The sequence below is a fragment of the Pelophylax lessonae genome, assembly GCF_965119305.1.
Source record: "Pelophylax lessonae genome assembly, chromosome: 1".
Lineage (NCBI taxonomy): Eukaryota > Metazoa > Chordata > Amphibia > Anura > Ranidae > Pelophylax > Pelophylax lessonae.
In genome coordinates, this window is record NC_138768.1 from 555,226,172 (window position 1) to 555,249,171 (window position 23,000).

At 44.3% G+C, this 23,000-nt stretch overlaps 1 protein-coding gene across 2 annotated transcripts in view; it reads right to left on the reverse strand.

Moving 5' to 3' along the window:
- Nucleotides 1-23,000, reverse strand: part of MLLT1 (MLLT1 super elongation complex subunit) — an 80,668-nt gene that overhangs the window by 46,371 nt on the left and 11,297 nt on the right. For both annotated transcript variants that reach the window (XM_082248217.1, XM_082248218.1), the window contains exons 3-8: nucleotides 19,562-19,644; nucleotides 19,335-19,478; nucleotides 13,776-13,904; nucleotides 13,141-13,683; nucleotides 5,597-5,684; nucleotides 2,796-2,904 (exon numbers count right to left, since the gene is read on the reverse strand). In XM_082248217.1, the coding sequence (XP_082104343.1) occupies nucleotides 2,796-2,904; nucleotides 5,597-5,684; nucleotides 13,141-13,683; nucleotides 13,776-13,904; nucleotides 19,335-19,478; nucleotides 19,562-19,644 (1,096 nt within the window). The remainder of the gene's footprint in view (nucleotides 1-2,795; nucleotides 2,905-5,596; nucleotides 5,685-13,140; nucleotides 13,684-13,775; nucleotides 13,905-19,334; nucleotides 19,479-19,561; nucleotides 19,645-23,000) is intronic.

A 23,000-nucleotide genomic window follows, 5' to 3' on the forward strand; every position in this document is an offset into this window, starting at 1 on the left:
ATTATATGTGTAATTTATGCTCCTAGAACACCTGACGGTACTCCTTGCGTGTTGGGCCTCTGTATGTGGCTATGCTGTGACAAAGTCCCACATATGTGGTATCGCCATACCCAGGAGGAGTAGCAGAATGTATTTTGGGGTGTCATTTTTGCCATGTCCATGCTATGTGTTAGAAATATCTTATAAATTTACAACTTTGTGTAAAAAAAAAAAAAAAAAAATGCATTTTCATTTTCTTTCCACATTTTCCAAAAACTTGTGGAAAAAAATTAAATGTTCAAAAGACTCATTATGCCTCATTGGGGTGTTTGCTTTCCAAAATGGGGTCATTTTGTTGGTAATTCCATTGTCCTGGTGCTCCAGGGCCTTCAACAGTGTGATAGGTCGTTAGGAAATTATACGTGTAATTTATGCTCCTAGAACACCTGACGGTGCTCCTGACGGTGCTCCTTGAATGTTGGCCCTCTGTATGTGGCCAGGCTGTGTAACACACATGTGGTATTGCCATACTCAGGAGGAGTAGCAGAATGTATTTTGGGGTGTAATTGCAAGTATGCATATACTGTGTGTGAGAAATAACTTGTTATTATGACAATTTCGTGTTCAAAAAAACACAAATTATTTCTTTATTTTCCCCAAGAATTGTGGGAAAAACTTAAAAAAACTCACCTTGCCTCTTACTAAATACCCTGGAATGTCTACTTTCCAAAAAGGGGTCATTTGGGGGGTATTTGTACTGTCCTGACATTTCAGGGCCTCAAGAAATGAGATAGGCCGTCGGTACATCAGGTGTGATGAATTTTCAATGATTGGCACCATAGCTTGTAGACTCTATAACTTTCCAACAAACTAAATAATAACCACTAATTTGGGTTATTTTTACCAAAGATATGTAGAAGTAAAAATTTTGGCCCAAATTTATGAGAAAAAATTACTTATTTGCAAAATTTTATAATAGACACTAAACAAAATGTTTTTTTTCAAAATTTTAGCTCTTTTTTCACTTATATCGCAAAAAATAAAAAACCCAGTGGTGATTAAATACTGCCAAAATAAAGCTCTATTTGTGTGAAAAAAATGTCACTGGGTACAGCATTGTATGACTGAGTAATTATCATTCAAAGTGTGAGAGCGCTGAAAGCTGAAAATTGGTCTGGGCAGGAAGGGGGTGTAACTGCTCTGTATGGAAGTGGTTAAAAATAGTCCTGTATGATTTTAGGTGCAGTTCAGGTGGGAATTCAAGCGTCATACACTTTAAAAATTCGCACCTGACTCTCACCTGAACCAGTGAACGAAACCGCACTGGACTCCCTTGAAAAATCTCAAGGAAACCATGCCCGGATATGTGAACTGAGCCTAAATGACACACTCAACATTATAGCATGACTAAAAGGGAAAACTTTTTTTAGTTTAGGACAGAGTGCAGAAGAAATAGAACACCTGTCATTTCTTCTTGCGGTCTGTGCGCCCCCATTAGGGAGATTCACTCCCTCTTTTTGTCCTGGTTACCATTTTTATTGAAAGTACAAATTTTAGGCTTTCCCCAGAAAAAGTAGTCAAGGGAAAAATTTTCCAATGGGGACACTAGTTCTGGTGTTCTGGTGGACCCTTAATGGATTCCATTAATTTGCAAGGATTTCTTCTCACTTCCTGATTTAGCTATGGGACAGGAAATTACCCACTTGCTGACTGCCCTATAGCACTTTTACTGCTACAGAGCGGCAACTGTGCGCTGGATCACGACGGGCTGCTTCTTCTGTGATAATTCACAGCAGAAGCCGATCTGCGGGTCCCATGGACTCAATGTCCTCTGGCATCCAGAGGTCTTTAGTAAAACACAGATAACTGAGATATGCCTATGTAAACAAGGCTAATCTCAGTTCTGACAGGGGAAAGGGATGATCCTATCTCTGCAAAGCAGGGACTAGAATAGATCTCTTCCCCTAGTGAAAGCAGCACACCGTGTACACAAAAACAGTAGCTAGGCACCCAGTTAACCCTTTGATTGCCCTAGATGTTTACCCCCTTCCCAGCCAGTGTCATTAGTACAGCGAGAGTGCATATTTTTAGCACTGATCACTGTTTTAGTGTCACTGGTTCCCCCAAAGAGTCAGTTAGTGTCCGATAGTCTGCCGCAATATTGCAGTCCCACTATAAGACGCCGATCACCCTCATTACTAGTATAAAAAAAAAAAAAATATATATATATATATATATATATATATATATATATATATATAAAATTACATAAGTATATACCATAGTTTGTAGATGCTAAAACGTTCATGTAAACCAATCAATATATACGCTTATTGGGATTTTTTTTTTTTAACCAAACACATGTAGCAGAATACATATTGGCCTAAGTTGATTTTTTTTTCTTTCTTTTTTTTATTGGATGCGATTCAATGAGCGATTCAATGAGTGAGGGCGAGGCAGAGCAGAGAGCTGCTGACTGACGGTCAGCAACTCTCTACTCGGGGAGCTGTCAGAACCGAGCAATCTGCAGTGTTCTTCGATTGCTCGGTTTTCAGTGTAGAGGCGCCGGGAAACAGATGCAGCATCAGATCGATGCTGCATCTACATAGGCAAGTACAATTCTCAAAAAAAACAAAGCCGTACTTCTCTTTTAAGGGATATCTCCCGAATGGGACACAAATGGCAAAAAACTGACAATGGGTTATAACCCTCCTTTACTGTATCCAAAATGAAATAATGTCTTTACTTCTACTACTAAAGGCAGACTATGAAAAAAAGGTTGCCTTCTTTTTACTCCTTGCTAGCATTGTACTCACCGAGATTCTCGACCTGCTGTTTTATTTTTCGGTGTTGCCTCCTCCCCGCATGAGCTGTCATCATCGGACTCTTCAGACTGAAGATCTTCCACCATGGATCGCAAAGGGCCTAGATCGTAAAGGAAAGAAAACCAACACATAAACCCTAGTGTGAATGTGAAAGCAAACGCCCCTGTGATTTTACTTTCCTGTTGGCGGTGGCAATGGTGAACATCAAGACAGATCATTTAAATAGATTTTTTACATTACATAGAAAGTGGAAAAAGCCCTTGTACACCCCCCTCCAATCAGCTGTCTCAAGTGAGCGGTTAGACCCAACTTGCATTCATCCACGCCATATTACCTTAAGAATATCTTAGCAGCTGCAAATGCAGCGTTAACCTCAAAGGTGCTTAGCAGCTGATAAATAGGAAGGCAAGCATCAAGAAAAATTGTCAGCAGGAGGGGTATGTACCCCGACCTCAGAATTTGCTTAGGCAAAAAAAATTACATTTAATAGTGGAATTGAAAGAACAACCACAATGGCTTATTTACACAGCCCCCTTCACATAAATGAAAGTTTGTGCCAAGAAGAGGGAAAGGAAGTGTGAACATGTGAAGGAAGATAAGGGAAGTAAAGTGAAAATACTTTGGGCACAATGGCCTGGATTCATTAAACTGCCTGGTTTTTAAAGTTGACCTTCCACCTCAATGGCAAGGTCTATTCATTCAAGTTGCCCCTCTCTCACTAACATGCCTCATAAATGCACCTGTGGGGGGAAAAATAGTTTGATAGTATACTGTACGTCTCACCTTTCCTCAACTTTCTCCCTGAGCACTTAGGCGAGGATGACATCACCTTGCTTCCAGTCAGATCTCAGGAATATGCTGAGTAGCATACATCTTGGGAGAAGACTACCCTACACTGTGCTGTAGCACCTCCTGAGATTTGGGCTGCTAAGCATTTCTAGGAGAGTAGGAGTAGGAGAATGATGCTCCCTCATGTAATATCAGGGAAATATATTGTAAATAAATGTAACAACCCCCCCCCACAGATATTTATGCAACTTTGGCATAAATTTGAAGTGGTTATACCAGGATCATGACTGCAGCTACAGTCATGATCCCAGTATCATTTGCTTATCCCCAGCAATTCGTTTTCTAAAATTTTCTAAAAAAATTATTCAGAGCGGCTATGGAAGGGCCCCCCACGCAGCTGCCTTTACCGGGCTCTCCCGTCTGATCAGGAAGCCCAATAAGGATGTGACTGGCAGAATCTGGTTCTGGGCACACAGTGAGAGGAACTAATGTTGTTCCTTCCACTGTGTGACGCCAGAAACCAGAAGCAACGACCATTTCATCACATCCGTTTTCGGAACAAATCATTAGCAGTTTTGATCTGATGCTTTGGAGGCCAGAGGAGCGATCTGAGGTCTGATAGACCCCAGATCTCTCCATAAACAGGACCTGTCATGTCCCATGCCATTATGTTGTTCATCCCATGTGATAGCACATGGAGTCGGGACTAGTCTCGCGGGAGTGGGAGTGTATCACAGCCATACACCCACCCACCCACCCACAGCAGCCCGGTGCCAGCCACCCACATCCACAGGCCCTGTACCAGCCACCCACAGGCACTGTACCAGCGAGCCAGCCAGCCATCCACAGGCCTTGTACCAGCCAGCCAGCTACTCACAGGCCCTGTACCTGCCAGCCACCCACAGCCCCTGTGCCAGCCACCCACCCACCACAGGGTGCCAGCCAGCCATCCACCCACCACAGGGTGCCAGATAGCTAGCCACCCACAGACAGGGTGCCAGACAGCCAGCCACCCACAGACAGGGTGCCAGACAGCCAGCCCCCACAGACAGGGTGCCAGACAGCCAGCCACCCACAGACAGGGTGCCAGACAGCCAGCCACCCACAGACAGGGTGCCAGACAGCCAGCCACCCACAGACAGGGTGCCAGACAGCCAGCCACCCACAGACAGGGTGCCAGACAGCCAGCCACCCACAGACAGGGTGCCAGACAGCCAGCCACCCACAGACAGGGTGCCAGACAGCCAGCCACCCACAGGCCCTGTACCAGCCAGCCACTGTAACAGCCAGCCGCCCACAGGCCCTGTGCCAGCCACCCACCTACCACAGGATGCCAGCCAGCCAGTCACTCACCACAGGGTGTCAGCCAGCCAGCCACCCACCACAAGGTGCCAGCCAGCCACCCTCCACAGGGTATCAGTCAGCCAGCCACCCACCACAGGGTGCCAGAAAGCCAGCCACCCACCCACCACAGGGTGCCAGCCAGCCAGCCACCCACCACAGGGTGCCAGCCAGCCAGCCACCCAGCCGCCACAGGGTGCCAGCCACCCACCACAGAGTGCCAGCAAGCCAGCCACCCATCACATGGTGACAGACAGCCAGCCACCCACCAACCACAGGGTGCCAACCAGCCAGCCACCACAGGGTGCCAGACAGCCAACCACCCACCACAGGGTGCCAGCAAGCCAGCCACCCACCACAGGGTGCCAGCAAGCCAGCTATTCAGCATTAAACAAAAATTAACATGTTCAGTACCAGATTTGTGTCAAAAATTGGCTTTATTTTTCAAAACTTTAAATGTACAAAATATCTGCCCATATCTGCCGATACCGATACGTTGTGACAAAAATATCGGTATCGGCCCTGAAAAAAAACATATCGGTCTATCCCTAGTACCTATATGCCTTTTTACTGACAGCTAGTTACATAAAAAAGGAATAGTAAGCCCATTTTTTACAAATGATCTGGATAGGTCATAAGAGATTTTATAAATACATGCTTACCTTGGCTGTGGTTTTGGGAAGGTTCAAAGTCAGACTCAGAGCTGGAATCTGAAGTAGAGCTGCTGTTTGAGGGGCTAGATGGGATGGACTACATACAAACACGAATTAGGGAGACAAAAGGTAGAAATGACAACAAAAAAGGAACAAATTAATATGGTAAAATAAGGCCATCCAGATTAATATAAACACATTTTTGCATATACCAAAATACCAAATACAGGTGTTTTAGTTAAAAGGTTTGTTTGAAATGGCACTTTAAGAGAATTTCCTATCTAATTGCAGGTATGATCCAACTTCCCTTACCCTCCCTGTCGGTATTCCCGAGTGTGGCTCGGGGTTAACTTTCAGTACCAAAAGCGGTAACCCCAAGCCTCACTCGGGATTACCCCAGAATGTTACTCACCTTCCCTGTGATCCCCCGGCGTCCTCACACTCTCCCCACTCTGTGAACGGGCAATTGTCAGCACTTGCCTTCCCGTTCCCTTCCTGCGAGCGTTGCGACGAAGGGGGGTTGACCCGGCTGCAAATTCAAAAGTGTAAATACACTAAATGAGAGGATACCAAGTTGTGATCCTAACGGATTATACTGTATCATGCATTTCAGCACAGGATTGCACCTGGTGACTTTTCCAGTGCCCTGCCTGTGCTTTTCCAGTGCTTTGTGCCTGGAAAATTTTGAATGACCATGGCATCCAAAAAGCACTTTTGGACGAACTGGAAAACAGCCACAGGGAAACGGAGTTACTTGAAGAATTGAGCGATATCGATTTGTGGGAAAATTCCTCATCAGGTACGGAAAGTGATGAGAGCGACTAATCTAATGTCTCTTCCTGGCACATAGCTTGTGGAATTTGGGAAGTATATCAAATTATTCTTCAGAATTTCCAACGGAGCTATGTGCCAGAAAGAGACATCAGAATCGTCGCTGTCATCACTTACCGTACCTGATGACGAATTATCCCACCAATCGCTATTGCTTAGTTCAAGTAACTCAGTTTTCAGTCGCTGTTTTACAGTTTGTCTAAAAGCGCTTTTGCGCAAAAAGAACGCTTTTTGGACGCCATGATCGTTCTCGATTTTCCGGGCACAAAGAACTGGAAAAGCACAGGCAGGGCACTGGAAAAGTCACCAGGTGAAATCCTGTGGTGAAATGGCATGATACCGTGTAATCCGTTGGGATCACAACTTTGTATCATGTCATTTAGTGTATTTACATTTTTTAAATTGCCACTGGTTCCACCTCCCTGCATCGAAATGCTCGCAGGGAAGGGAACCGGAAGACAGGTGCCGGCAATCAGCCAAGCACACAGCGGGAGGACGGTGGGGGATCGCAGGGGAAGGCGAGTTTTAAAATGTAAAAACAACAGATTTCGATGCAAAACATAGCTTTTAGCACAGAAATCTGGACATAATCAGACCGCCAGGGAGGTTAAAACAGAGTTCCACCTGTTTAAGTGTTTATTAAAAGACAGCAGCTACAAAAAGTGTAGCTGCTGACTTTTAATAAACACACACTCACCTGTTCCACAGTTTAGCAGCCAGCGGGAGCCTCGGTTCTCTCCCTTTTCTCCCCGTGGCGCCTGCATCTCTAGTGTGGACAACCGGCTGTGACAGCTTGTGGCTTCACAGCCGGGTGCACACTGCACATGCGCGAGTCATGCTGCGAATCCTGAGTGGACGGGCAATCTTCTGGGACCTGTGACGTGTCCCATAAAATTGCAAGGGGGGAGGGTGAGAGGAGAACTTCCGCTTGAGCCGCCTAGGCGGCTTGAGCGGAAGTGGGAGCGGGAGTACCTGTCAAATCTAGGTACCTGCTCCCCCTCGCAAGAAAAATGACATGCCAAATCTGGCATGTCAGGGGGTCAGGAGCACTTAAAGCGGAACTTCCGCTTTTGGGTGGAACTCCACTTTAAAGAGAAGGTTCACTCTGGAAAAAACTACTGTAGCTGCTGACTTTTATTAAAAGGACACTTACCCAACCAGGGATCCAGTGTTATCCCCACCCGGGCTAGCCTTTGGGTTCCTGGCACTAGTATCATAACTGCTGGCAGCCAGCTGTGCTGCTTGCGGCTTCACAGCTGGCTGCCCACTACACTTTCTGAATGGCCTCACAGTCTTCTGGGACCTGTGATGTGTGCCAGAAGACTGCGGGATTGGGAGAGGGTACCTGTCAAAACTAGGTATCCACTCGCCCCCCCCCCCAAAAAAAAAGGACATGCCAAATGTGGCAGGGGAGGAGGACTTAAAGTGGAACTTCCTCTTTTGGCAGGAGTTCTGTTTTAAACACCAGAATCTCCAGAAGTTCTAAACACGTATGGTTGACCCAGGTGACTGTTCTGGCATGTGATATGCAAAAGGTAAGAGAAAATGTGCTGCATATACCTCCAATGCCAGGAGGCGAAAAAAGATAGTGATCAAAGTTTTCTGACTGGTCTTATTACCTACGCTCAAGAAGGACTTGGGAAGGCCATAGATGGTATGATTTTCTTTCCTGCAACATCCCCGTCACATCATGGACAGAGGAGTTTGCCTCTCATGCCCCTTAAAAAGTTTTCGGGGGGGGGGGTAACAATACGTCCGATGTAAAACATTTTATTTATTTAAATTATTTTCATACAACTCAACGTGTGACAGCAAGTTGCAACGTGTTGCTGCCCATCGTAATGCACAGTGTTGTAATAAAAACATATTCCTGCATCATTAGATCACAATGCACACCAAAGCAACACGCACATGGCACTTTGATTTGGTGTTAACGCAACGAATAGTTGAAAGCTAACCTCCAGATTGCTTATTTACAGATTTGCGTACCTTCAATTTTAACCATTTTTCAAAAAGGCGCAATTTAAAATTTACTAAGATCTGGTATTTATTAACTCAATACGGTTTCAGTTTTAGGATTTTGTTGGAATTTGGTAAGCTATGCTGTGTTTGCGGAGCTATTATGGGATCTAAAGAAATCAGTGGCCCCACCGTTTTAATCTACCAACCCTTTGCTTTCAAAAAAAATATATGGCGCATGGACGGAGAGGGATTTTAAACTCTGAAAGTTGAGGGGGGGGGGGGGGGATTACAAAAATGGTCTGGTCCTCTGAGTTTAAAAGTATAGTGCTGAGCCTGACAAAATAGCTGAGCCTGACAAAAATTTTCTCTAGCAGCCTCTCCAAATTCTACATTTGGAAGACCTTCAGTGAAGAAGCTGTGTTGTTCCCAGTAGGCCCACAGCAAAGTATGGGGTTACATAATGGATAACTAAAAGTACAAATATTTTTCAATACTGAAATTGTAGAGGGTATACAAAATATAAATATTACAAAAAAAGGGGGGGGGAGAAGTACCCCTTTACCATTAATCACCAAGCTCTAAGTAACACATTTGACAGTCACACGTATGCTCCATGCACACTAGCAGCTGTAAAAAAAACGCCAAACAAAAACTCTCATAAAAAAACTGCGTCCTTAGGTCCAGGTATGGATTTTAAGGGAAACCCTACCTCAAAGAAAAAAAAAAAAACTGCATAGGGCCCCCCTAAAATTCATACCAGACCCTTATCCAATCAAGCAGCCCGACAGGCCAGGAAAGGGAGAGGTGGGGGGGTGGATGGAAAATGAGCAAGCACCCCCCCTCCTTAACCACACCAAGCCACATGATGTTGATGGGGACAAGGGCCTTCGGGCGGGAGGCTTATCGCAATCAGGAAGCCATCGCCCATGTAAACTAATTAAAAAAAAAAAAATAGTGTAAATAGAAGACAGGAGCCAGTCTTTGACAAGTCCTTAATTAACCACTTCATTACCATGTTATAGCTGAAAGATAGCTACAGCACGGCTCTGTTGTTCCAGTGGGGCGTCCATGGATGTCCTCCTGGAACCAAGCCTCTTGCACGCCCCCCGGGACGAACATCCAGAGAGCTCTGATTGCGGTGTCCTTCGGACACAACCAATCACTGATCGAGGTAAAGGGCGAATCGCAGTGGCCCTTTACCATGTGATCAGCTGTGTCTGATCACAGTGTAAACACACAGTGTAAACAGATTTGCCGGTTATCGGCAGTACTTTCCTTATGCGTTATGGGAGCCTGTAACCGGCAATCCTGACAGGGGACATGTACACAGATAATCAGTGACCTGCTTATTAGTGCAGCCCCATCATTGCTGTCTTTCAGTGCCGCATATCAGTGCAGCTTCATTAGTGGAGCTTCAGTGAAGGAGAAAAATTACTTCTTTGCAAAATTTTATACTAGAAACTAACTTTGTTTAGCAAAAAATAAAAAACCAAGCGGTGAATAAATCCCACAAAAAAAGCTCCATCTGTCTCAAAAAAATGCTAAAAATTTCATATGGGTACAGAGTTGCATGACAGCGCAATTGTCATTCAAAGCATGACAGTGCTGGAAGCTGAAAATTGGCCTATATGGGTATAAGTCCCCAAAAGGGAAAATTACTTAATTGACCCAGCATGCCCTGGTTGATGACATCACAAGGGGTGAGGTCACCCCCCCTTTTTTTTGGCGAATGAGGTGGCATCTGGGGGCCCCCCTTGTTAAAACGCCTCTAGACTAAAATAGTGTGCATGAACACATAGGATAACAATACTTGATTCTAGGGGCAGAAAAAAAAAATATGCTCAAAAGCTGCTGCTAGAAGAGTTTTTTTTTTTTTGTTTTAAAGCTAGGGTGCATGAAGCCCTATTGCATGGTTATCAAACACTCATGCGAGTTAACACAATGTTAATCACCATTTTGGACACTGTCCAAATCACCCAGCAATGTTATTTTTTGCAGGTTTCCAAATAGATTATTTGTATCTTTGTGCTTCACAATGCAATATTGCATAAAACCAAGAAAAGGCTCTTTTAAAATAAAAGGTAAAACATGGCTTGGAACAATAAAATGAAAAGATAGGGTGCTTAACTACATCTCCAGGCAGCTGTACAGAGAACACAAATGAGAAAAAAAGGGAGGGTGTGAGGGACCTAGGCCGCTGGAATCCGAATACTCTATAGACAAAATATGAAAAAATAAAATGAAGAGTGACCAGCAGAAGGTGCATCCACCTACAAATTAGCAGTAGAGTGTAGCCAAAACAACAAGTTAAGAAATCAAAGCCAAACAAAAAACGACTGAGGATGAAAACGATATTAAAATAGTATTGATAAGCCTTTAGTATAAGATGAAGACTCAGACTCCGTTCACATTAGGTCGCTCTGACTTAGGGGGCAACATGTGAAGTCGCGTGCAGCGCGACTTGCACGGACTTCACATAATGGAAGTCAATCCAAGTCGCCCCGAAGTAGTACAGAACCCTTTTTCTAAGTCGGAGTGACTTGTGTCGCTCCTATACTACACTATGGGAGCGTGAGGACCGCGACTTGTCAGGCTGACAAGTCACGGTCCAAGTCATACCATTGTGAATGCGGGCTCACAGAGGCAATATAAGAACACAGTAGTATAAAGATAATAAATATTAGAGGTGCCAAAGACCTTGATAGGTCACTTTGCTTCATAACCACCGGTAGTCTCCCCTATACTAAACATAGTACAATGAAAACAAACACCACAAAATGTGACTTGATCTTCACTATTCTGCTACCTTTTATAACAACTGCATTTATGTGACACTCAGGAGAGCATGGCAAATATCCTGAGATGCAGGAATTTCTTAAACCTAGCTTTTACTGTAAAATGTATTCCCTCTTTGACCCTCTAAGTAAATATTATACAAAAAAAAACGATATAATCCAATCTACTAACCTAATTTTAATCTTGTGTAATCAATCAACCTCCCACCCATCAAAATATTTGCATAATTTAGCATGAAAACATGAGCAAAAAGCTACTGGATAAAAAAAAAAAACAAAAAAACAGATAGCTCTGAAATGAAAAAAATATTCTTGTTCCTTAGGGAGGAAAAGACTGTGGTGCTGAAGTTTTTCCATCAGGCAGGGAACATGTACTAGTTATCAAAAGAAAAGGCTACTGGAACATGCCTCCACATTATTTAACCATTTGCCAACCGCACTATAGCTTGACGGCTAATGGCGGCCGGCTAGTTCTGGAGCGCCGTCATACGACAGCACCACGTAAACGCGGGCGGCGCGCTTTGTGATCACAGTGTCCGGAGGATACTGTTGATCACAGATTGAGGTAAAAAGCAAATTAGCGGCTCTTTACTACCTGATCAACTGTGTCCAATCACTACTGATCACGAATGTAAACAAAAGCCAGTTATCAGCACTCCTTTTCTCATGCTGAAAGCATGAGGAGAGGAGAAGAGAGCCGATAACCGGATTCTCTAAGGGACACATACAATGATAATCAGGGCACTGATTATCAGTGTCCTGATTATCAGTGCAGTTTCAACAGTGCCCACCAGTGCTGCCAATAGGTGGCCATCAGTGCCTCCTCTTCACATCACAGCCCCCACTGTAGCTCTAGTTTCCCTTCAAAATCACAGCCCCCAGCAGATCTGCCATCTTCACATCACAGCCCCCTGCAGTTCTGATTCCTCTTTACATCACAGGCCCCTGAAAGTTTGGCCCCCTCTACATTACAGACCCCTGCAGCTCTGGCCCCCTCTTCACATCACAGCTCCCTGCAACTCTGGCCCCCTTTACATCACAGCCCCCTACAGCTCTGCCCCCCCCCTACATCACAGGCCCCTGAAGCTCTTGCACCCCCCCCCCCCTTTACACCACAGCCCTCCTGCAGCTTTAGCCCCCTCCTTGACATCACAGCTCTGCCCCTTCCTACCTTACTTGGACCCCCGTAGGTCTGGCCCCCTCTTCACATCACAGCCCCCTGCAGCTCTGCCCCCTCTCCTTTACATCAAAGCCCTCTGTATCCATTTCCCCTCCTTCACATCATAGCTCTGCCCCTTCCTACCTTACTTGGGCACACAGAGCAGGAGACACAGCAACACTAGATGAAGGGGGCAGGAGAGGGAACTGCTGGAGTTAAGGTCTCATATTAACAAGCGGGTAATTAGTTGCTAGGGCCACCCAGCGTTCCAGCAACCAATCACCTTCTGCTTAATCTGAAAAGGTAACTTGCTGTGCCTCCAGCTCTGCGTGCAGAACTGTTCTTTCTCCTGCTCTCTGCTGTGCTTTGATAGTGACAGCAGAAGAGGCAGGGAGGAAGAACTGTGGGACAGCCACACTCCAGATGGGACCATGACTCGGTCCTGATCCAGACTGTGGCCCACCCTTCAGTTAGGCCTGGCATACACGATTGCAAACTATGCATTAAACCGCAGTTTTTAAAGCATGAATAAAAACGTATAAAGTATTTAGTTGAAGTGAATCTTTCACATTAGTATCTGATAAGCATTAACAGGGCTATAGATACCTTTTAGGGATACAAAACCAATGCAAGCTAAACCAATGCAAGTGCCACAAGGCAAATAACTTTGAAGGGCTCTGATCTAAGATCTTTTTTTAAACATTGGAGAATGATCTTATGGATTTTACTTAGTATTTACAACCAACTGATAAGAGAAAAACATGTTAGAAAGAACATTTGGAGAAACTGGAGTATTCCAGGATTACCCCTGATTTTGATGATCTTTCCTCATCAGAGTGTGAGTCATCGACCTCAACTGCTTTCTTAACATCAGGGTCCGGTTTGGGCCTGTCTGCTTTGCTTACTGGTTTTTCTTTGACCGTTTTTTTATCTGTATAACAAGTGACTGGGTTGCTAGGATTAGGTGGAGCACGAGGAGAGGTTGTTGAAACTGCAAGTCCTTTGGAGTTGCCTTTTTTTGGCTTCTTACTGCTAGATTTGGGAGAGTCTATGTTTGGTGGTCTCTTGCTGGAAGGTTTGGCATCAGAAGGACCCCCTTTCGGGGACATGTTCTCCAGTTTGGGTTCTTTTAGGGTCAGTTTTTGTTCCTTGAAGGCTACTTTAATAGGTGCTTTTTCTTCCTTAGTTGGTTTGTTCTCAGCTGGTTTCCGAGAGGAAGAAGATTCCTTAACTGGTTTACTTATGTCACTCTCCTTGCTTTTACTTTCTGAATCTTTCCTTATTCGTTCTCTATGTTCTTTTGTTACTTTGTGGGTTTTTGATGCTTTGCTGCTTTCTTTGCTGCTTTCCTGTAAAGAGAAATTTGCATTATAAGAAACTCTTTAAAGGGGTAACAAATCTGTCACGATAGATTAAAATAAAAAATGGCAAATACACAAACCTTTGAGGGATGCGATGATGGCTTTGCTTTCTTTGGATCGGAGAATGCAGAGAGAGGAATTGTAGGTAACATTGGGTAGTCCGGACTAGGTCTTGATACAGTTTCTGCTCCCTCTGGCATAACCATCACCTTAAATATATATACTGTATCAGCAGACAAACTTGGTACAGAACTGTGAACAGATTCAAACCTATCATAAGGCAAAGAATGCTCATTATAAAGACTGTGAAACCTTCGTATGAATATTTAGGTGATCATTCCAAGGTAAAAAGTACAACTATCAAAATGTGGGTAAACTGTTTCCGTAAGAAAGTCAAACCGGAAATTATATGTACAGTGCTGGAATGTATACTTGTAATATTAGTAGTGATTAGCTTTAAATATAAGATAACTTAGTATCATAACAGTACTCATAGGACACAGCTAAAGATGGGAAGGCCTGGAAGAAAAACAAAAAAATTGGGAAGTTTTTTTTTTTTCAAAGCTCTTTTTTTGTTCTGGAAATAATTGAAAAAAAAAAAAAAAAAAACAAGTGTGGAATATGTTCTTTTACTCTGATCGAAGATCTTTTTTTTAAAAAACTGGATAATGATTGTATAGATTTTACTTAGTATTTAAAACCAACTTATAAGAGAAAAACACGTTGGAAAAACCATTTAGAGAAACTGGAACATTCCAGGATTACCCCTGATTTTGATGATCTTTCTGGGTTGCTAGGATTAGGTGGAGCACGAGGAGAGGTTGTTGAATACCATCTATGAAATGTTATTCAAACTATTTAACATGGAGACCTTAATGAAAGATTTCTGAAACTTGAGGCAAAAATCGTAAATATTGCAAGTTCTCCCAGCTGAAGACAAGCAAACCCTGGAATACAATTTAAGTAACACTGTACTTCTCAATGCAGTTTTTTAAAAAAAAGAGCATTTCTGCCACTAAGGGGCTCTGCAAGGGAAAGGCACCAGTTTAGTTTGCTTGTGATTCCAATTTGTACCCCCTACAGTTAGGCGATTGTTGGGATTTAGTAGATGATAGTTTCTGTCCTCTCAGGCCTTAATTGATAGGTAAGAGGGTAAATTTGTCTGACAAAAAGGTTTATCTTATTTAACCTCTAAATGTGTCTCACCATCACAGGTTTATCTTATTTAACCTCTAAATGTGTCTCACCATCACAGTATCATTTTTACCCATAGTCTGGTCAGTAAATTGCTTTTTTCTTTTCCACCTCATAGTAAAAATGAGAATAATGAATGCCTATAATAGTCCACATATAGGTGGTACCTACTTCCAGATACTAGACAATATCAAAAAATGGGGATAATGGAATAAGAGAGACCTCAAACTCCCCAGTTATACAGGTGCTCAATGGGATAGGGGGAAAGGTGAATGGGGAACATTCTGGATTTCTGAGGTACCAATATCTACAGGTTATGAAGTTATGATATCATTGTTTAAAAGGAGATATCTTTATTTAGTATAAAAACAAGGCCAACAAGTACACAGAGTAGCAATAATTGCCAGCAGTTACATACAGTCAAAGAAACTGATAATGGTTTAAAAATGACAACGCTGTGGAGGGTAGTCGGAATAACTCCACGATGTTTTTCTCTACATGTTTCGCGGACTGAGCCGCTTCTTCAGGAGAAACAACAATTTTAAATCGATTCTGGAGTCACCATAGAGCAGAATATGCCAGATGGAGAAAACAGGATCATCAAATGTCTCACCGGCGAGTATGGGAGACCTTATTTTAGTGTAACAGTATTTAAACCATGCGGAGAGGGTTCGAGGACATCACACAGCCTGTGCACAAGGAGAACCACTTAGGGGATATATGATATGGCTACTTAAGGGAGACTTAAGACTGTAACGTTATATTACAAGTCTCAAAATAATATATCTTCCCTGGTGGCTGTTAATGCTCTAAGACATGGGTTAAGCAGAGCCGTCCAACTGGAGGGTGGCAGGTTTCATATCAGGAACCCCCAATGCCTTGGGGGAGAGAGTCCGTGTGGATCGCCTCATAGAATGTCCTCTCCGCATGGAGCATAAGACACCGACGCCGAAGATCCACCTCGAGGGTGCCCCACCAGAGACACAGCTGATGAAAAACCTCCAGATGAAGGGACAACTCCCCGTGGTCCAACGCCTGCCGACTGAGGTAATCCGCCTGCCAATTTTCCACCCCGGGAATGTGACCGCCTAGTGGTCTTTGGAAGAAAATTGCCAAAGCAGAAACCTGATCCTTGATAGTACTCAAGGCTAAATTTTGATCAACTCCCCGCTGAAGGAAAGCCAAGATTCGAGCCACCGAGTAAGAACGAGGGGGAACCCCAAGCGACGCCACACAATATACGACTTTCATATACGATAGACCTTCCTAGAAGTCGCTTTCCTCGCTTTAAGTAGATTAGGAATCACTAAAGCAGACAATCCCCTGTCCTTCAGCACCTGGCTTTCAACAGCCAAGCCGGCAAAGCCAGCGACTGTAAAGCAGGATGGAAGATTGGGCCTTGAGACAGTAGATCCTCCCTGAGAGGAAGTCTCCAAGGAGCATCTGCGACTAGCCTGACCAGGTTGGCGTACCAAGCTCGGCGAGGCCAGTCCGGAGCCACAAGAATGACCGGAATCCCTTCCACCTCGATCCTGTGAAGAAGTCTTGGCGGCAACTTGAGAGGAGGAGAGGCATACATCAGCTGATACTGACCCCACGGGGCCACCAGTGCATTTGTGGCATCTGCCAGAGGGTCCCGAGAGCGGGCCACAAACCTTTGCACTTTTCTGTTGATCCGAGACGCCAACAGATCTACATCTGGAGTGCCCCAACGAAGGCACAACTGCTGGAACACCTCCGGATGGAGAGACCATTCCCCTTGATCCAAGGTCTGTCGACTGAGGAAATCCGCCTGCCAATTTTCCAGTCCTGGAATGTGAACAGCGGAGAGAATTGGAACAAAGCGTTACGCCCATCGGAGGATGCCGACCACTTCCAAGGCCACAAGGACACTCTTGGTGCCCCCTTGGTGATTGACATAAGCCACGGCCATGGCATTGTCTGATTGAATGCGCACTGGACAACCCTAAAAGGTACTCGGTCCAGTGGACCAGGCAAAGCCTGATCGCTCTCAGCTCCAGTACATTTATCGGTAACCTGGATTCTTCCAGGGACCAGACTCCTTAAAGCGGAGTTCCGGGCACAGATGTCATTTTTTAATAAACATACCCCCGGGACAGTCAGGGCTAGCACATTCCACAATGGCTAGCCTCTGATCTGTTCCGGTTCGCACTTACCTTTTAGAAGAAATACTTACTTAGAAAATTTCTTCCACAGCGTTTCCATCTCTCTTGTGGGCAGCTGAAGCCGGCGCGGTCCTCTTCTGTGTCTTCTTCCGCGTCTTCTTGTCCCAGAATGCGCCGCACCGGCCCCTCTCGTCACTTCCGGCGCGGCGCCGCATTCCTAAACAGCTTCTGGGCATGCCCAGAAGCTGTTTAGCAGGGGAATGCGGCGTCGCCCGGAAATGACGAGCGGGGCCGGTGCGGCGCATTGATTCCTGGGTGCTGTGACGTTCAGCTCCCAGGAATCATAGCGAGGCAGGAAGTGACGGGGTGAGCCGCGGCTCCGAGGGAGGAAGTACTCTGAGGTGAGTATCTTCGATCTTCAATTGCAAGGTAAGTAAAAAAAAAAAAAAAAAAATAACTATCCAATTCCTTTTCAGGTGAGGCATTCCTAGCGGAGGGGCACAAAAAAAAAATATAGTTTTTGTGCCCGGAACTCCGCTTTAAGCAGAAAACCTGCCGAGAACCCCTCCCCACCCGAACAGACTGGCATCCGTGGTGACAATTGTCCAATATATAGGAAGGAAAAATTTCCATTGTTTGAGCATCGGGGACCGAAACCACCAGATCAGGGACTCCCTGGTCACCTGGATCTGATTGTCCAGAGAGGTGGGATTCTTGTTCCATTTGAGAAGGATTTTCTTCTGGAGGATTCTCCTGTGGAATTGAGCAAAAGGGACCGCCTTGAAGAACGACACCATCAGTCCCATAACACTCATACAGGCCTGAAGGGACGACCATTTTCTGGACAGCAATAGCTGGATCGCAGTCTGGAGTTTTTCCAGAGGAAAAAACACCCTGGCTGAGGATGAGTCCAAAAGTCAGGCCAAGATAGTCCAGTCTCATGGAAGGGACCAGGGACAATTTCTGAAGGTTCAGAATCCACCTGAACCCCTCCAGAGTTCTCATGGTGATCTCCAAATTTGTCACCAGCACCGTGGGAAACTAACCACAGAGAAGCAGTTCGTCCAGGTAACCCAGGACAGACATCCCCCGCTGTCGTAACAGCACCAGGACCGGAGCCAACACCTTTGTGAAGACCGGAGGAGCAGAGGCGAGTTCAAAGGGTAACGCCACAAACTGATAATGATCCTCTGCCACTGCAAAGCGCAGAAACCATTGATGTCCTGCACATATTGGGATGTGAAGGTAGGCATCTTTGATGTCTATGGAGGCCAGGAAATCCCCCTGGTGTATGGAAGCCACCACCGTACGAATGGATTCCATCTGTATTTTTGAACTCGCATGAAGCAATTCAGTGCCTTCTGGTCCAGGATTGGACGCACCTTGCCTTCCTTCCTGGGGACCGTAAACAGGTTTGAATAAAAGCCCTGAAAACGTTCCGCAAACGGAACCTGAACTATTACTCCGTGTTGTACCAGGTCCTGTACCTCCCCAAAGAGAGCCTGTAGGCGATCCGGGGATAGTCTCACATTGGAAGGGAAGAAGCTTACCGGTGGAACAGATCGAAACTCGATCTTGTACCTGGACCGTATGACCTCGTGAATCCATTTGTCTTGTATCCGGGATAGCCACAGGTCCGGGAACCGGGAAATATGTCCCCCACGCCAGATCTCCAGACGCCAGATACGGGTGAGGGTGCATCTTTATTTAAAAAAAATAAATAAATTGCAGTGAGGTTTCCCTTAAAATCCATACCAGACCCGAAGGGCCTGGCATGGATGGGGGGGGGACACCCCCACAGAGGATTTCCAGAATTTTTAATTGCTGGCAATTGTTTTGTTTACATTCAGCTGACAGCTAAAGGGTTATCGGTTGTTAAGAACATGGCGGCCAGCTTGCCGGCCCGCTCCTTAGCAACCAGCTATTCTTCAAATAGAATTTGAATTGGTCGATCAATTTTCGACCAATTCGAATTCTAATCATAAAAATTCAAAATCTGTTAGAAAACAAATATAAAAACGGATGTACACAACAAATATAAAAACTGAAGTCCGCATTAGATTTACATCTGATTTTCTAACAAAAAAAAAAAAAAAGTGAACAGATGAAGAAAACTGACGCCCTTGCGAAAGGGGTCTAAAAACTGACTTTTTCACCAATCAACATGAGTTTATAGGAAGTTGTCCTGAAGGTACTGAACCTAGGCATACATAGATCATGTTTTCTAGTCAGTATCCATTAGCAATATCATAATGGTTCCTTCTGTGACAACTTACCCATTACTGCAAACCTCTGTAGTCCCCCTCTTTGATGACTTACCCCTCCTGCTTTTAGCAGCTTCCTACGGAATTCCTTAGTTGGATTATTGAAGGTCAGCTTCTCACAGCGCAGATGGTTTACTGGTGGATTTCCCTCCAGGTTTAAAAACAAATCATATGTAAAACACACCTTCTTGGGTTCTTCCTGCACAAGAAATAATAATAATTGAATGTTGCAATGTTTCCTTAAAACCAAGTAAAAAAATAATGAAGAAAATCTATAACTACCTTATTTTTAAAGTATACTTCAATCGGCAAAATGAAGCCAGCATATCCACTTTCTTCTACTTTGTAAGGGGGTTCCTTGCACACTACAAAAAATAAGATTCAAATGTGGCTGCATGAACCAACTCAAATACACAATTAACCAGAACTCTAGGATACTAATGCATCTGGATAGGCTGTGAACATCCAACTTACCTGTTCTTCCCTTACTCCTCCAGATTCTGTAGAAGCCTTGGTTAACTCTATACTGTAGACTGGGTATCAAATGACTCCCTATAGTCTCCTATAGGAAATGTTGTTACCAATATGTATGCTATGAATGAAGACACAGCCGAACCTGGTGGAGTAAGTGTATGGCTCAGCATCTTTAGAAGAGAGATTGCTTAAAAAAAAAAAAAAACACAGGCACAAAGGAGATGCACATCTCAGAATTACCTACCTTCTCTTCAGCTGTAGACTCTCACTTAGTTTGCATTCACGTTTATCTGTATTAGCATGTGTTTCCCATTGAAATCAATCAAAATGAGGGCTGCACAGGTACCAATATCGGTGCTGATACTAAGCATTTGGAGGAGTACTTGAACTCATGCAAATGCTCCAATATTTAAAACGGATACCTCTGCGGTGCGATTTGAGATCTTAAAAATTAATGGACTCAAATCACACTGCAAAGAATTGTATATGATTTGAACAGGAACGGGGTCTTATTTCTTTCCAAAATCGCATGTGGTTTCCCACACCACTCCTGTGTGAACCCAGGCTTGTCATAGTGACTTCAGTCTGGGTGGACATAGGAGCGGTGGGGAAAAAAAAATCGCATGCAATTCTGGGAGAAATCCCACTGCATTCCTGTTCAAACCACATAGGATTCTTTGCAGTGCGACTTGAGCCCATTCATTTTGTATGGGCTCAAATCGCACCACGTTATCGGTAACTGCTATCAGCGAGGACTTAGGCACAAGTAACGGTACTCATACTCGCTCTTAAAAAAACAGGTATCATTGCATCCCTCATAGAAAACATGCACCAACATGCATAATAATGTGTGTTGCGATGAATATAACTTCACGCCAATGCTAACTGATCACAGTTTTGACATACAGACATTTTTTTGTGATTTCTGTTTATTTTAACAGAAACACATGTGTACTAACACAGACAAATTGAATACCATCTAAATGTTTCATAAGAAATTAACATTATTAATGATATAGGCCTCTTGCACATGAATGTAATAATTTACTGAGTGAATACAGAGGGTTCACCACAAGATGTAAACCATTGGTGAGCCTCAAAAACAGGAAGGCCAGATTAGAGTTTGCCAAACATGTAAAAAAGCCTTCACAGTTCTGGAACAACATCCTATGGACAGATGAGACCAAGATCAACTTGTACCAGAGTGATGGGAAGAGAAGAGTATGGAGAAGGAAAGGAACTGCTCATGAGCCAAAGCATACCACCTCATCAGTGAAGCATGGTGGTGGTAGTGTCATAGCGTGGGCATGTATGGCTACCAATGGAACTGGTTCTCTTGTATTTATTGATGATGTGACTGCTGACAAAAGCAGCAGGATGAATTCTGAAGTGTTTCGGGCAATATTATCTGCTCATATTCAGCCAAATGCTTCAGAACTCATTGGACGGCACTTCACAGTGCAGATAGACAATGAACTGAAGCATACTGCGAAAGCAACCGAAGAGTTTTTTAAGGAAAAGAAGTGGAATGTTATGCAATGGCCAAGTCAATCACCTGACCTGAATCCGATTAAGCATGCATTTCACTTGCTGAAGACAAAACTGAAGGGAAAATGCCTCAAGAACAAGCAGGAACTGAAGACAGTTGCAGTAGAGGCCTGGCAGAGCATCACCAGGGATGAAACCCAGCGTCTGGTGATGTCTATGTGTTCCAGACTTCAGGCTGTAATTGACTACAAAGGATTTGCAACCAAGTATTAAAAAGCGAAAGTTTGATTTATGATTGTTAATCTGTCCCATTACTTTTGGTCCCTTAAAAAGTGGGAGGCACATATACAACTGTTGTAATTCCTACACTGTTCACCTAATTTGGATGTAAATACCCCTGAATTAAAGCTGAAAGTCTGCAGTTAAAGCACATCTTGTTTGTTTCATTTCAAATCAATTGTGATGGTGTATAGAGCCAAAAGGATTAGAATTGTGTCGATGTCCCAATATTTATGAACCGGACTGTATGTATACAATATTATTATTATACAGGATTTATATAGCGCCAACAGTTTGCGAAGAACTTAACAAAATGAAGGAAGACATTACAGTTACAATACAATTTGGTACAAAAAGAATCAGAGGGCCCTGCTTGTTAGAGCTTACAATCTAAAAGGAAGGGTCATTTAATACAAAGGTTAATAGCTGTGGGGGATGAGCTGATGGAGAAAGTGAAATGGTGTATTAGTTAGAACCTGGATAGGCTTCTTTAAAGAGAAGGGTTTTCAGGGATCGACTAAAGATGGATAGATTAGACAAAAGTTGGACAGTTTGGGGTAGAGAGTTCCAAAGGATGGGGGAAGCTCTGGAGAAATCCTGGAGGCGAGCATGGGAGGAGGTGACAAGGGAGCTAGAGAGCAGGAGGTCTTGGCAAGACCGAAGAGAGCGGCTTGTTTAATATTCTGAGATCAGGTTAGTGACGTAGCTGGGGGGCAGAGTTGTGGATGGCATTGTAAACTATTTTTAGTACTTTAAATTTTATTAGTTGGGCGAGTGGAAGTCAGTGAAGGGATTGGCAGAGAGGGGTGGAGGACACTGAACGGTTGGTAAGGTGGATGGGTCTTGCAGCAGCATTAATTATGGACTGAAGGTGGCATAGTCTATGTAAAAGGTAATCCAATGAGGAGGGAGTTGCAGTAGTCGAGGCGAGAGGTAACCAGGGAGTGAATTAGAAGCTTGGAGTTGTCGTTGGTTGAAAAAGTGGTGTATTCTAGAGATGTAACGGAAGTTAGGGTGGCATGGGTTGGACAGGGATTTGAGGTGGGCCTGAAAGGACAGTGCAGAGTCCAGGGTTACCCCTAGCACCCCGGCATGTGTGGAAGGACTGACAGTTGTTCCATTGATCTTGACAGCAAATTCAGGGAAAAGGGCACGTGGGGGAGGAACTATTATGAGCTCGGTTTTAGATAGATTCAGATGGAGGAAGCGGTGCGACATCCATGCTGATATGTCTGTTAGTAAATCAGTGATGACTGATGGGGTGAGCTGAGGGGTAGAGCGATAGATTTGGGCGACATCAGCATAGAAATAGTAGTGGAAGCCATTGGAGGCTAAAAGCTGACCTAGGGAGGAGGTGAAGATCGAGAATAGTAGAGGTCCAAGGATAGAAACTTGGGGGACCCTAACGGTAAGAGGAGTTGCAGAGGAGTGAGTGGAATTGTAAATGACACTGAAGGTGCAGTGAGATAGGTAAGATTCG